Source organism: Aspergillus eucalypticola (assembly GCF_003184535.1).
Source record: "Aspergillus eucalypticola CBS 122712 chromosome Unknown BO83scaffold_46, whole genome shotgun sequence".
Classification (NCBI taxonomy): Eukaryota; Fungi; Ascomycota; class Eurotiomycetes; order Eurotiales; family Aspergillaceae; genus Aspergillus; species Aspergillus eucalypticola.
Genome location: NW_020290320.1, coordinates 78794 through 92312, shown reverse-complemented (window position 1 = coordinate 92312; position 13519 = coordinate 78794). Strand labels below are relative to the sequence as shown.

The window sequence follows — 13519 nt, the reverse complement described above, 5'->3', positions numbered from 1 at the left end:
TCTTTAGGTGGCAGATTAACCAGTGTGTCCCCAGTCTGCAACCTTTAGCCAAACGTGATACACTGCCCTATCTGCAACAATGGGGAGCATTGACCCACGCACAGCCCAAGGAGGCCTTCACATTCTTATTGCCGGCGCTGGTATTGGAGGCCTGGCCACTGCCATCGCTCTCAGGCAACAAGGTCACCGAGTTGAGGTCAGTTACTCTTGCATCCGAACTTCAGGGTGTAGACAATAAGTTTAGACTAAAACTTGGACGCAGTTGTTTGAACGCTCCCGCTTTGCAAACGAAATCGGGGCAGCGATTCATCTTACGCCCAATGCAAACTCTGCGTTGCTTAGATTGGGGATCGACGGCACCAAGTTTGGGGCTGTAGAAACTGAGCAGGTACCCGCTGCCATGCTTGCTCGCTAACCGAAAGATCATCTCTGACCTTGCCAGTTACGCATATACACTCCTGGTGGAGAGCCTCTAGGTATAGTCGACAACAAAGCGCATGCAGACAAATGGAGACATGTAAGTAAACTTCTCCCTGCTTGGCATTCAACCGTCATAACGCTTGATAGAAATGGACACTTGTTCACCGAGCCCATCTGCACGAAGCTCTGAAAGTTGCCTCTCAGGCTCCTGGGCCCGGCATACCAGCTCAGCTGCACACTTCGAGCAAGATTGTAGACATTGACCCAAAGAATGCCACGGTGACTCTTGAAAACGGGGGAGCTTTCAAGGGTGATGTCGTTATCGGAGCAGACGGTGTCCACTCTCTTGCGAGATCGAAATTGCCTTTCGCGAAGGACACTAAACCTTTCAGCTCTGGCAAGAACGCGTTCCGCTTCCTTATAAAGCGCCGAGATGCTCTGGAAGATCCCGAGACCCGTTCACTTGCTGAGGCATACGGTTCAGTGGACATGTGGGATTCTGATGAAAAGCGTGTGGTCATATACCCTTGTGCCAACAATGAGTTGCTGAACTTTGTTTGCATCCACCCCGACACAATGAGCACCATCAACACATCCTCTGACTGGAACCAAGAAGCTAGCAAGGAGGCGCTTCTTGAAGTTTTCAAGGATTTCAATCCCCAAGTTCTCAAGATGCTAGCCAAGGCTGATCCTTACACCTTAAGGGTGTGGCCTTTGTTGGACATGGAAACTCTTCCCACTTGGGTTGATGACCGGCTTGCAATCATCGGAGATGCAGCGCATCCGTTCTTGCCATATCGTGCATCTGGAGGAGCGATGGCCATTGAGGATGGTGTTTCCCTGGCTGTCATGCTGTCCCGGGAGGTGACCCGCGAGGAGATACCAGAACGGCTGAAGCTGTATGAGAAGGCTCGTCACAATCGAGCCAGCACTGTGCAGCAGATGACACGAGAGTCTTCTAAGCCGCAATCAATGGAGACGAGTCAGTATCAGCACATGAGCTTATCTTACATAGCTAACATTCCACAGTGGAAGCAATGACTGACTATATCTACGGCCATGACGAATTCGACCACTCCACCCAAGTCTTGCGAAAGCACCTCTGGGGCAAACTCCCGGCCAAATACTGGCGACAGCCCATTGTCTTCGGCCCCATGCCCGGCCCCAGACAAGACTGGTGGGGCAGGAACCGCGTCCAGAAGTCGCTCAAGTCAACATTCCAGACGGCGTCAATCCGATTCAAAACCAGTCGGACGCTGCTGCAAAACCTACTTCCCAATGAGAGGTATTCCTTCACTGACCCAAGCACTGTGGCCTATGCCAGCTTCTCGCAGACGAGGCTTCACGGTATGGACTGGCTCGGCGGCGGCGGCTACCGTCACCTAGGTCTTTACATCGAGGGCGTGCAGTATAAGAAAAAAGACGGCGAATTGGTCAAAGGCCTGTACCTGCCCATTCTTTTCGAAAGCCTGACTGATCCGATCGTGAGTGGTCGCGAAGAGCTCGGCATGCCCAAGCTGTACACTGCCATTGAGGCACACGAGCGAACCAATTCCTACCACCTCACGACCAGCTGGGAAGGCGCTGTATGGGGCCACTTCCACTTAGAAGACCTTGAAGACCAAGATTTCAGCATGAACCCTCCTCAAAACATTGGTAAGGGTGACTTGATCTATCGCTACATGCCGCAAGTTGGACGCGCGAACAAGGGACAGCCTGAGGCTGAATATCCCGTGCTTGTGCCACAAGAGGAGGAGCAGAAGAACATTCCATCGAGAATCACTCGGCTCCGGACGACCAAGAACGCCCGTTTTGAGATTGATGCACTCAGCTGGGAAGCTTTGCCGACGCTGCATCATGTCATTTCACGGCTGGCTGAGATTCCCGTGGATGAGATTGTTTCGGCCAAGGTGGTTGAAGGCGAGGGGGTAGCAGATGTGTCATGCGCAAGACGTATCGAGTAAGAACTGGGCCGCGTTAGAAGGAAAGTACGGCTGGTCGGATCCATCATTGTCAGCATTGCTGTACCTGTATGTTTTGATAGCAGATCCAGATTAGATCAATCTACCTGTTTTGAACGATGTGACCTAGCTAGGGATCATGTGATACCAGTTCTGTGTCCTATACCGTGAACTACGACTACAAGTACAAGCTAGCGTTCAACTGCTGCGATCACTCTCGAGCTTCACAATTTATGGACCAGGTTCAACTAGTATAAACTTATATAACTTGAGTACATATGTTTCTATGTCTCGTTTAGTGTCCAAGAACACTCCGCGTTATCTCTCGTTCTTGTTATGGACCTTAATTTAATCTACCAACCCTCCATTCGTCTTTTTCACCATCGTAAACGGTGTCCCCACTCTTTTCAACAACTTAGCCTCTCTAGGCTTTATAAACAGTGGCTCCGTTGCAGCGAAGTAATCACGATAATACGGCTTCACCAATTGGACCTTAATTCAGCACCAGTCAGTTCAGCTCCTAGTCGCAAAGGCTGGAAAACAAAGTTGACACTCACCCCCATAAGCCATTCCTTTGACGCAGACCTGTATGCAGATGGGAGTTTAGCATCAAATTACGAGCAAGCCAACAACCAGAAACCAGGAATGAAACAGGACAGACCAATTCTCTACCCAAGAGATAGTTCCCGGGGAATCAAGCGACTGGTATAATTCGAAGAAAGTACATTCGGGCTCAGCAGTGACAGCCTTGTAGGCGGGTTCGAAAGCGGCCCAGAACTTCGGCACGTCCTCGGGTTTAAGATGGACTGTTACTTGCAGGGAGATGGATTCAGATGAGTCGGACATGGCGAAGTTATCTGGTTTATCGCCAGCTTCTTCCGAAGGCAGGAAGCTATGGATGATTGGTGGGCTGATTTGGAGATGTGATGATGGCAATTGATAGCAGAACAAGTTCTTTGTAGACAGTTGAGGAGGGGTGGTGGCGGGTTTATCGGAGGTTAGTTAGCATCTACCATAAGCGGCTAACTGTAAGCACTAACCACTTAGCACTGAATTGACAGGGGTTGATACTTGGTGCTTCTCAGTGGCTATCTTTGATAAGCCGTGTCGAGGCTGAACAGCCCTGCCGTACTGTGACCGGACATTGGTGACCTCAGTGCAAAACTGATGAGATTAGATGGATTCTATGAAGCTTCTTTGGTACCCTTGAGAACTTCAGTATCGGGCCATTTCTGAAAGAGGCAGCGCCTGTCAGTTGAATGGTGCACGTGAGCTCAAATGAAGCCAGAATACTAACGAGGATATTGTTGACTGTATATAACAGAAAGTGCCATCACTGTCGGACACAACAATATCTTCAGTCATAGGCAAGAGCTAGCCATGGCGAGGATATATTACATTAACCTAGATATATGGTTATGATAGCATAAACAAATAAGGCTTCAATATCACCTCGTCTGAAGGTTCGTGATGACAAAGTGTCCAACTGGATCAGCTCATGCTAATCGGATACTACTTTCCTGGACACTATATTTCGTCCGCGAAGGATACTGTGTATGCCTAATCAGTCTAAGTATCAGTGGGTCTCGATCGACAGAAATATTACTTTTGGCATCGATCGTCCGACAGTCTCTGTATCATGTTTAGCTAGCTCCATATCCCTCATAGAATTCAGGATGAGGTGAGCGATGTTGATGAAAAGCTCGTAATAGGGACCAGATGATGACAGTACTAGTACTAATAGACTTTTCTCATATATTATCGATTTTGTGTGTTGATATATCCCAGGGTCACCACGCATATACGTATACATCCCTACTTACCTAACTAGTAGTTAGCATACGAGCTGATTTACGCACTGGACCATATGAGACTAGTACCGTCGTAGCTATGTAACACACTATATTCAGCATGTATGAAACCAAGCTCAGTTGCCCATGATCTGAAACTTCATGCCCCATGTCCTAGATCTCAGAAGCAAGCACGGTCAAGTAACTGTACTTAGCAGCTTGACAACACCCATACTCACGTCAGAAAAGTGCATCAGCCAATTAGCATGAACCAAGTATCTATTCGACTCAGGCAGAACTGTGCACTACCACTGTGGCGCTGTCCGCTATGCTAAGCACTAAATTGCACAAGTTGTAGTCTTGATGGATGAAAGGCCCGGCCGTCTCACTAGCAAAATAGTGGACCACTTAGTCTATGGATCATCCGGAACGATACGTATGTCCCGGTCATGACTATACCTCTTGGCAAGGTGTTGTAAATTGTGTTGGTGGCACCTATGTCCTCGCAACAAAGCCGCTCGATTGAAGCACAGTATGCGATATACGCATGAACTGCATAGAAACCAAAGTGAGTGGTTCGAGCACTGAGGCGTCTCTGCAATAGTTCGCAGGCGTGCAGACCTTGTCTGCCTGATGTCACCGGGGTCGCAAGGATGAGTTCATGGGCCTAATCCCGGAATGACTTCGAGCCTTGGGGCCACTAGTCTCGTGTTATCCCCAGCAGTAAGCAGCGAGGTGGCAACCACGGGCATGGATTATTTTCGAGCTAAGAGTGGTAGTAGGAGCGGGCACCTAGATGACTGGACAATGAATAGCTAGCGAGCACCGTGGGGTCATTATGTCTCGAGCTAGAGAAGCGCGGATATATTCGGGAATGGAAGAATCCTTTTGTGTGATGAGTGTTCCATGACTGTTGGAGGATGTCCGGTGGCTGCACCTCGTGGCATCAGGCCGCAATGGGAAGCAGGTATGGCATCTGGGGGAAGAATGTGGGCATGCACACAGGACATGCATGTGGTGTTCTTATCGTAGTGCTATGAGTGGTAAGAGACGCTGCTCAAGAGTTCAGTGTCCTGAGTGGTTTCGTGGAGCAAATATCATCGAACTGCGGGGATGCTGCTGCTCAACAGATTGGAGGGTTGGTGAGACCACCCGAGTTGTGGATTGACGGATCTTTGCTGGATGGATGGTCGGGGGCCCAGAAAGGCCTAGAACGCGACCGTAGCTTGGAAGCATTTGAAGGAAGAAGAGCTTTACCTGTACGATGGTTGTCTTTGAGATAATGTGCTGTGCTTGAAAGTGGAAGAGAGGAGGGAGAAACCCGACATAGCACGGCCAACATGCGAATCCCCTTTACCATGGAACCCAGTAAAGGGGAAGAAAGCAGGTTGGATGGCGACAGGAAGTTTACTATTGTATTGAGTGTCGCGGCGGATGACGCATGACTGGCTGCCTACCGAATCAGGCGGCCCGCTGTGAGGTGCTCCGCCCGCTGCTGCACTTCACCAGGAACCGTAACCTCACCTCCTCCCGCCTTTGCTCGTCCTACACTTGCATCTCTTTCTCCTACTACTACTCCGTTGCCTTCTGGCTTCCTCCATCTCCAGGATACCCTGTCGTCTCGCTTCGACCGTCTCCTGTCTCGTCTGGAGCCCGGTCCTCTCACCTTTCTTTCCCCTCTCTGCGCCACTTCCCCCCTCCTCCCTCGCCCGCTCGCGTCGATCGCTTTGCTGGTGTGACTGTATTTATATTTCGTCCCGTCGGCCACCTAAGGCTGTCCGAACAGAAACCCTGATCTACTGGCTGTCAATAGACTCGATAGAGAACTTGCTCCAGAGCTGGCCAGGGCTTGCATTTTCTGGTTTCCCGACCTGATTTGACCCTCTCCGAGTCTGGGAGAGCTTCCCCGCACTAGAGCTGCACAGCATCATGTATGTCGTGGAGAAACACATCACTAGGAATAATGAGAGACCAAGTGAATATGTAGCTAACCGAAGACTCTCACAATATCCAGGCGCATTACCGTGAGCGTGATTCGTCCGGATCAGGCCGACGCCGACATCTTCTCCCTAGAAGTCGGTGGGGACATGACCGTCGAGCTCCTCAAAGCCATCGTTGAAAGCGAAACCTCCATCCCTCCCCCCTCCCAACGTATTCTCTACAACAATCAACTACTTGCCGATGATGCTCGCACCCTCGAACAGGTTGGCATTGGTGAGGGCGACATGATAGGTGTTCAGGTTACGCTGCGGAGACCCCAGGCCCCCCCACGGAGTATTGGGGGCCCCAGCTCTGCGGCTGCCCAACAAAACCTGCAGCGAAGACAGGCAATGACTCCAGATCCCGAGACGATTCGTCTACATATTCTCGGTAATCCGCAAGTGCGCGAGGCTGTTCGACGGCAGAATCCGGAACTGGCGGAGGTGGCCAACGATGCACAGCGCTTCCGTGATGTCCTTCAACGACAACAACAGCGCGAGGCTCAGGCCGCAGCAGAGAAGGAGGCTCGAATTGCCATGCTGAATGCTGATCCGTTCAACCCCGAGAATCAACGCGAGATCGAGGAGATTATCCGTCAAAACGCGGTAACGGAAAACCTCCACAATGCCATGGAACACCACCCAGAGTGTAAGTGGGCGAAACGTTTTCCGTGTCGACCTTATTGCTAACATGAAAGCACAGCATTTGGTCGCGTAACCATGCTGTATATCCCTGTCGAGGTCAATGGCCATAGACTCAACGCATTCGTCGATTCCGGCGCACAGGTCACCATTATGTCACCCGAATGTGCGACCGCGTGCAACATCATGCGACTCGTCGACCAGCGATATGGGGGAATCGCAAAGGGCGTTGGTACGGCTAACATTATCGGTCGGGTGCATTCAGCACAAATCAAGATTGGAAGCATGTTTCTTCCATGCTCCTTCACAGTTATGGAGGGAAAGCACATTGATCTACTCCTAGGCTTGGACATGTTGAGGAGACACCAAGCCTGCATTGACCTCAAACGAGGTGCACTCATCATTCAAGACCAAGCGGTCCCGTTCTTGGGAGAGGCAGACATTCCCAAGCACCTCCAGGAGGAATTCGAGGATGAGCCCATGATCAAGGGAGCCGATGGCGCCGAAGTCGGCGCCCGGACAGGTGCGGTCACGCATCAGGCCAGCCGCAGCCAAGCAGCTGGTGGCCCCAACATGGCCTCTGCGGCATCCTCTTCCCGCCCAGCCCCGCCGCAGTCACGCTGGCCGGCGGACTCCATCGCGAAGATCACCGAACTAGGCTTTACGCGAGAAGAAGCCATGCGAGCTTTAGACGCAGCCAACGGAGACCTAGATGGAGCCATTGGATTTCTGATATGACGCAGGTGATGTCACCGCTTTGGAATCCTTCAACTTTTGGCAAACTTGGTACCGGGTGAGCAGTCCCGGGAACTTTCGTACCGCTGTAATATGATCTATCATCAACAACAGCGAGACCTGTGCGCAAATTGTGCGATGGCGCTCTATTCCCTAACCCATGTCTCTATTTCACTTCCCTTGTAACAATGAAGCCTACGGACGTAACTATTATTGCATTCTGGTGATCCTACACACTCCCATGGTCCCCGCACGGAACTCTATACCTAGCAAGCAAGATAGAGACACCATCAACAGCCACCCAAATCTCATTAAGGATATTTTGGAGGCCATCATTCCATACTATCAGCCAGCCCTGTGGCAAACAATCACAATCCCTGCTTTGCCCCCCCAAATCCGCAAGCCTCATCTTCTCACATCGGGCTTCATCCCGACCTATATCATGCAGCTGCAGGATTAAGAGCGATCGGGTCGGTGTAGCGGGTCCTGCTGCCACATTTACACTTTTCACACAGTAAGTACTAATTAGTGGGAATGCATTCCTACCTGTACAATGTACAGAGCACAGATCATAGACCCAAAGAGGCTTTTGGTTTTCAGCCCACCGCACCTAACTTAGCGAGTTGGCATGTATGCCTTACGCCTTCAGCTCACTCACTCACACACCCCGGCACTAAGTCCAGCACGATAAGGCAGGTTGATGTCCTTGCATGACTAGGCTCATGCAACTTCCTAGGCCTAGAACCCAATGACTGGTCTAGTTTATTGGTCTGCGAAACATTTCCGTCCCGTCTACACCTTTACTGCTACAAAGTACACCTGTAGGAAAGTACTGTGTACAGTCCACTTTCCAGCTTTGCAGACGCATGCAGGCCTGAGTTTAGATCTGCCATTCCTTTGCTTTATTTTTTTTCTTTTTCTTTTACGTGATCTATGGATTATCGTCCCAGCACATACACCCCCTGCATTGGATACTGTATGCATACATGCCCTCCACTGAAATAGGAAAGGGAGAATATTGGGGTTTTGGGGACTGATTACTGTTGTGACTTACTCCTTCTTGGACTTGACTAGGAGTCTTGTCCGAAGTCTAAAGAACATATCCAGTGCCATGAACGCACCTATCGGACATAAATTAGCAGCCGCCCAACTCAGCTTACTTATGTCCAGATGCATGCAGTATCTTTACTTACCAAGAGCGACATAAGGCCCATATAGCATGCTGATGTTCTGCTTTTGGGCTACAGAGCGATCTGCCCAACTCCAGACCTCGACCAGACAGACTGTGGAGGTAAGGAAGGCCTGAAGACCAAAAATGAGGAGGTGGAGGGGGACAAGAGGGTCATCTGTCATGTATCCACCCCGTTAGCTCCAAGTTCCAGGTAGGGAGATACCGAGCGTTTATGATGTAACGGTAGGTATAGTTGTGGGTGATAATAGGTGTAGATCCGCACCTCTCTTCAGGCCGCCAAGTGCCCAGACGCTTACGGGCACATGGTATAACAGCTCCATAAGAATGAAGAAGTAAAACCAGGGGGCTGGTGGCTCCTCGAAGAACTTGTCATGGTACGTATCGATGTAGAACTGTCGGAGGGAGTGGGAAAGGTTGGATTGGAGGACAGTGGGGAGGATCGGGGCTGCGTCGACCACTAGGAAGATTGATTGATTGATAGCGAGTTAGTGGGTTTCGGGACTACGTAAACGAGTGTGTATATCAGTGGGAAGGGGGGGGGGGGGGGGGGGGGGGGGCAACTTTAGACCGACTTACGAAAAATGATGGGGACATGGATAGCAAAGAAGGAGAAGTAGATCAAGTCGCGTTTCCGGCTCCACAGGGAGGCGGGAGCAGTCGGAGAAGCCATTCTGGGTTTCGGGATTGCGTAAAGGAGAAGGTGTCTCCGGTTATCTAGAAACGTAGGGCGTAGGATGTACTAGATAGGTCGGGTCCCTTTCGTCCGGCCGGGAAGATTTGTTTGACAGCTAAGTGGTAAGCTAGTAGAGTCTAGCTGGAGGATGTGGAAGAAAAGGTTCTGATATGTGCGAAGAAGAAGAAGAGGAAAGAGCGAGAAAGCGGGTCAGCTGACCGTCACGGGTTCTCTGAGAAGAGGAAAACCACAAACGAAGCAAACGGAAAAAGCAACTACCATGAGAAAAGCAAATAAAGAAAGAAACCATCGAGAAAATAAAAAAAAAAAAAATCCCCGCCGTTCGCACCAGACCCGATCGGCTGGAAAAGACAGTCCGAGAACCTACCTAATACTCACTATTTTGGCAGAATGTTTGCTTTTTCCAAACTGCACGCGTCTTAGGAGTCCCCTAAACATAGCTTAAGCTTAGCCGTGTGGATCGCAGTCCAGCTATCGCTCAATCAACAATCATGGCTGCTCGGGTAAGGTGAGTTAAACCCACTGTCAACCATCAACCAGCCGTGGTGACCCAACGGTTTAACGAGCTCAAAAGTATGAAATATTGAAAAAAAAAAAAAAAAAAAAAAAAAAAAAAAAAAAAAAAAAACAACAAAATTGTTTCTTTCGCCCATCCACAGGCTTGCTTTTTTAGCAGAACTCATCGGCCTTGCATATGGTGTTGAATAATATATCGATATATTCTTCTTCGATCTTATCGTTGTGTGAGACATCCTAGTGCCATGTCCACCCCGGTAGCTGGTCCAGCTCCGCCCTCAAGCCATCAGTCATAGATTCATGGTGATCTCTCATTCCAGGGCGGCCCGATAAACTGGGCGTCTTCACCGCAATTCTCAAACCCTGCCTTCAGCTTACTCGTTGTGACCTCCGACTCCCGGCAAAGCTTGTGGTGCAAAAGTCCTCTACTGGAGCCCAGGATCCCTTAGTTGTGGCGCCTGCCCCTCCCCCTTCCCTTGGGGCTGATCTTTTGCCTCTGGGCTCCTGCTTGGCCCGGAATCGGCCTTGACTCAGTTTTACGCATCAAAACAAAAGTACTGCAAGGATTCGAGCAGCTGGTATCCGCCACCTGCACGCTGATCCCACCATGTCTCTCAATAATAGCATGCATTCTGCAGACAAAGCAACCTGATCCAGGAAATGTCCTCGAACGTCAAAATGTACCTGGGTCCCCTATCTCATGATTTGGCTCGGTCCTCTTAGAACATCGTTGTGTGGGCGGACGACGGGAAGCTTACGCTTAGCGCCACACTTTGCACCACCGTCCGTCAGTCCATTGTCGCATAGTGTTTCGCACAGAGTGGGCTAGTCTCCAACAGCCGGAAATGCGTCGCCCGACTCCCAGGGTAGACACTAGTCACTAAGTACGTACCTTGGAGGTCACAGCGACCCTTTCCCCGGAACTTGGGGCCAAATTTGACCGCCGGTGCTATCTAGTTGCTGTATCTCGCAAGAACACCCTGCGAATAGTCGCCAGCCTCAACCAGTAGTTGACTATCCTCATCCACCGTACCCACAGGCACCAAACTTGGGAATCCTTTGACAGTCCTTGTACCCCATGCACCAGTTGGGATAATATTTCGTAAGAGATAGCTCATGGACAACGAATCAGTGACGGGACACCTTCAACGGGCATCAATCGACAAAGTACATACTTCTTCCTAGGCTGTCTCGAATGGCAGCAGGAAGAGACTAACTTGGATAGGTAGTAGATATGATCAATGAAAGACAAAGCACTCCGGCCCTACGACGGAAACACGGATGACACGAAATGAAAATTTGGTCCCAATTGCAATTCGACCCCTCCAGACTCGGAAGCTCTGAGCTTGAAGGTTGCTCAAACGCGGACATGATGTGGCTTGAACAACTGGGCGGACACAGTCGTACATTATGATCAGACCAATTCTCCTGCATCCTTCCTTCGAGGCTTCTGTGGGCCTTCGACGCCATCTGGGAAATGTTCTAGATAGCCTGGATGACCTTCCGCGGCCCATCTCTACCGATTATGGAACATTAACGTGGCTCGGTGGAGAAACCCGATAGTCCACGGACATTGAACCGCATTCCCGAAATGAAAGCCAACGTCACAACTCGCGCGAGAGGCTCCGTTGGCTCTGCGCGCGAGAAGATCGGCCAGGCCTGTCTGTTCCACCCTGGTTCAAACTGGACTTGATGCGAAGGATGGATGGATACTGTGAGCAAGTTTTTCGCCCGTTGGGTGGAAGCCCAAACCGGGTCTATGTGTGACCCTTTTGGCTTACACGGGTGCTCACTCCTTCCGCAAGTGAGCTAAAAAAAAAATAATCTTAATCATTTCTGTTGAGAAGGAAAGTTTTGACACCAGTGTTGTTTGCTTCCCTGAAGAGGCAGCATGGATACGCAAAGGCGTCACTAAAACCGAGAGAGAGAGCGAACACATCAAATTTTCGGGGAAGCTACAGTGGGTATGCGCTGAGTCGATTTTGTGCCTCCTCGGCATTGTGGCCCCAAAATAAACTGGAGCCAGGAAGTCGGCACTATTTTTGTTCGATTGAGTTGACGCGATCGATCACCACCAGGATACTGCGAGAAAGAGAGCAGGCATTATCCCAAACAAAAATTGAACCGTGGAAGAAGAAAATGTTTGAAAAAGAAATAACGAAAAAAGAATAATTAATTAAAGGAAAAAAGAAAAAGGAAAAAGCAAACAATTCAACAACCGAAAGAAAGAAAAAAAATATAACATTTTCTCGTTCTTTGGAATAAACAGCAGTGGAACACAAATTACTCTAAACCCCTTCACAATGTTGTACTGAGTACGCATGCGCCCTCTTGACATGAGATAAACGGTTTCCACCAACCAAACATTAGCAGAGGGGCTGCAATATTCCTGGATTATTGGCAATGGCTACCTGTGGCAGAGCGCATACAGGCTACAGTAGTACAAAGCAGCCGCGGCCTCGAAGCCGGGAGTTTTACCATCGTCCTTCTGTCGAGCGATGCAAGGGCTAATGCAAGATAGCTACCGTAGCTGCTGCTGCTGCTGCTGCTGCTGCTGCTGAAAGTAATGGTACTCCTTCCCACTACTGCACAGGACAAATTCCGCGATCTAGTGCCGTCTACCCTAGAAGGAACAGACTCAAACTTAATGATATTGGCCCAACGTGCCGGCCGCATGGCTCCACCTCTGCCTTCTTTGCAGGCCCTCTGGCTGCTTATCGTTCATCCGGGTTCGCTAGATCAGAGCGGTGAAACCACACCAGAACCACATCGAATGGAACAATTTACAGTTGAGAGCCAGTCCCCCGGAACACGCCGGGTCCAGGGAGAAGACAGTGCCTTCCCATCGAAGTATCGGCAGGTCCAATCGCTATCGCTTCTGCGGTCGGTCAGGCTTAGCTCCGAGAAGACAATCGTCGTTGCCATGCCGGACAACCCTCTGCTGCTGTAAGCCCTTTGTCGTCCGATGCGGGAAGGAAGCTATACTCTTGGAGTGGGCGCGCCGATGCCCCATTCTTTATTATTCATTGGACCTTGACCGCTTCTCCCAATTCCGTCGTGCATCTCTTGCAAGTCTCGGTCCCTGTTCCGAACGGCCTGCCTCTTCCCTTTCTGGCCTCTTCGTCACTCTGTATGCTCTCTTCCCCTTCACCTTTTCCAGACACTGCTTGTGCCATGCTGGCTCCTGAGTGGTTCATTCCTTTGCCGCCGCCCCCTCACCCCCCTACGATGACCGCTGTTCTCATCTGTCGAGACCCGTCCGGCACCGACTTTGTACCCCTGTCGTCATGGCTTCGAGACGACCTTTTTTTGTGCCCGCCTTGAGTAGTAGTAGTAGTAGTAGCAGCAGTAGTAATCGGGCGTATCTACCAGCCCAAGCTTTCCCGGTCCGGAAAATTGAAAGGGATAATCCCTGGTCTAACTCTTCCTAAGCGAACCTCCGGTGGATGCATTGCCATTGGCGCTGCTGCGGCCATATCATCCACACTTGGCCGTGTTTACTGCTTGTGCAATCCCTTTATCGCCATATCGAGCCGGTGGAGGTTGTATCTGATCAGATATATATTCATCTCTCGTCCACCCTCGACTGA

At 50.4% G+C, this 13519-nt stretch overlaps 6 protein-coding genes across 6 annotated transcripts; 3 read left to right on the top strand and 3 right to left on the bottom strand.

The window, feature by feature from the left end:
- Positions 1–30: 30 nt before the first annotated feature.
- BO83DRAFT_458881 (putative salicylate hydroxylase) lies at positions 31–2384 on the top strand (the record flags this gene model as incomplete). The annotated part of the gene is made up of 5 exons (XM_025537150.1): positions 31–196; positions 263–388; positions 443–517; positions 568–1402; positions 1450–2384. Exons 1-5 carry the CDS (start codon positions 80–82, stop codon positions 2382–2384), a joined length of 2088 nt encoding a protein of 695 aa, XP_025382243.1. The 5' UTR covers positions 31–79.
- A 345-nt stretch (positions 2385–2729) lies between these two features.
- Positions 2730–3227, bottom strand: BO83DRAFT_403953 (putative quinol monooxygenase; the record flags this gene model as incomplete). Its single annotated transcript, XM_025533666.1, has 3 exons — positions 2730–2873; positions 2939–2966; positions 3043–3227. The coding sequence occupies 3 exons, from the start codon at positions 3225–3227 to the stop codon at positions 2730–2732; spliced, it is 357 nt and encodes a 118-aa protein (XP_025382242.1).
- Positions 3228–5863: 2636 nt separating this feature from the next.
- On the top strand, positions 5864–6898 carry ddiA (putative DNA damage-inducible v-SNARE binding protein Ddi1). Its single transcript, XM_025532477.1, has 3 exons — positions 5864–5912; positions 5985–6102; positions 6186–6898. Coding segments are annotated over exons 2-3 (657 nt in total). The 5' UTR covers positions 5864–5912; positions 5985–6100; the 3' UTR covers positions 6841–6898.
- A 1557-nt stretch (positions 6899–8455) lies between these two features.
- BO83DRAFT_383484 (EXPERA domain-containing protein) lies at positions 8456–9534 on the bottom strand. The gene is made up of 4 exons (XM_025532476.1): positions 9296–9534; positions 8982–9176; positions 8721–8873; positions 8456–8648 (listed from the first exon to the last, which is right to left on the bottom strand). Exons 1-4 carry the CDS (start codon positions 9387–9389, stop codon positions 8578–8580), a joined length of 513 nt encoding a protein of 170 aa, XP_025382240.1. The 5' UTR covers positions 9390–9534; the 3' UTR covers positions 8456–8577.
- Positions 9535–10798: 1264 nt separating this feature from the next.
- On the bottom strand, positions 10799–12096 carry BO83DRAFT_412659 (uncharacterized protein). The gene is made up of 5 exons (XM_025534422.1): positions 11791–12096; positions 11337–11399; positions 11101–11141; positions 10883–11072; positions 10799–10809 (listed from the first exon to the last, which is right to left on the bottom strand). The coding sequence occupies exons 1-4, from the start codon at positions 11926–11928 to the stop codon at positions 10883–10885; spliced, it is 432 nt and encodes a 143-aa protein (XP_025382239.1). The 5' UTR covers positions 11929–12096; the 3' UTR covers positions 10799–10809.
- A 399-nt stretch (positions 12097–12495) lies between these two features.
- Positions 12496–12879, top strand: BO83DRAFT_458871 (uncharacterized protein; the record flags this gene model as incomplete). The annotated part of the gene is made up of 1 exon (XM_025537149.1): positions 12496–12879. The coding sequence occupies one exon, from the start codon at positions 12496–12498 to the stop codon at positions 12877–12879; it is 384 nt and encodes a 127-aa protein (XP_025382238.1).
- Between the last annotated feature and the right edge of the window lie 640 nt (positions 12880–13519).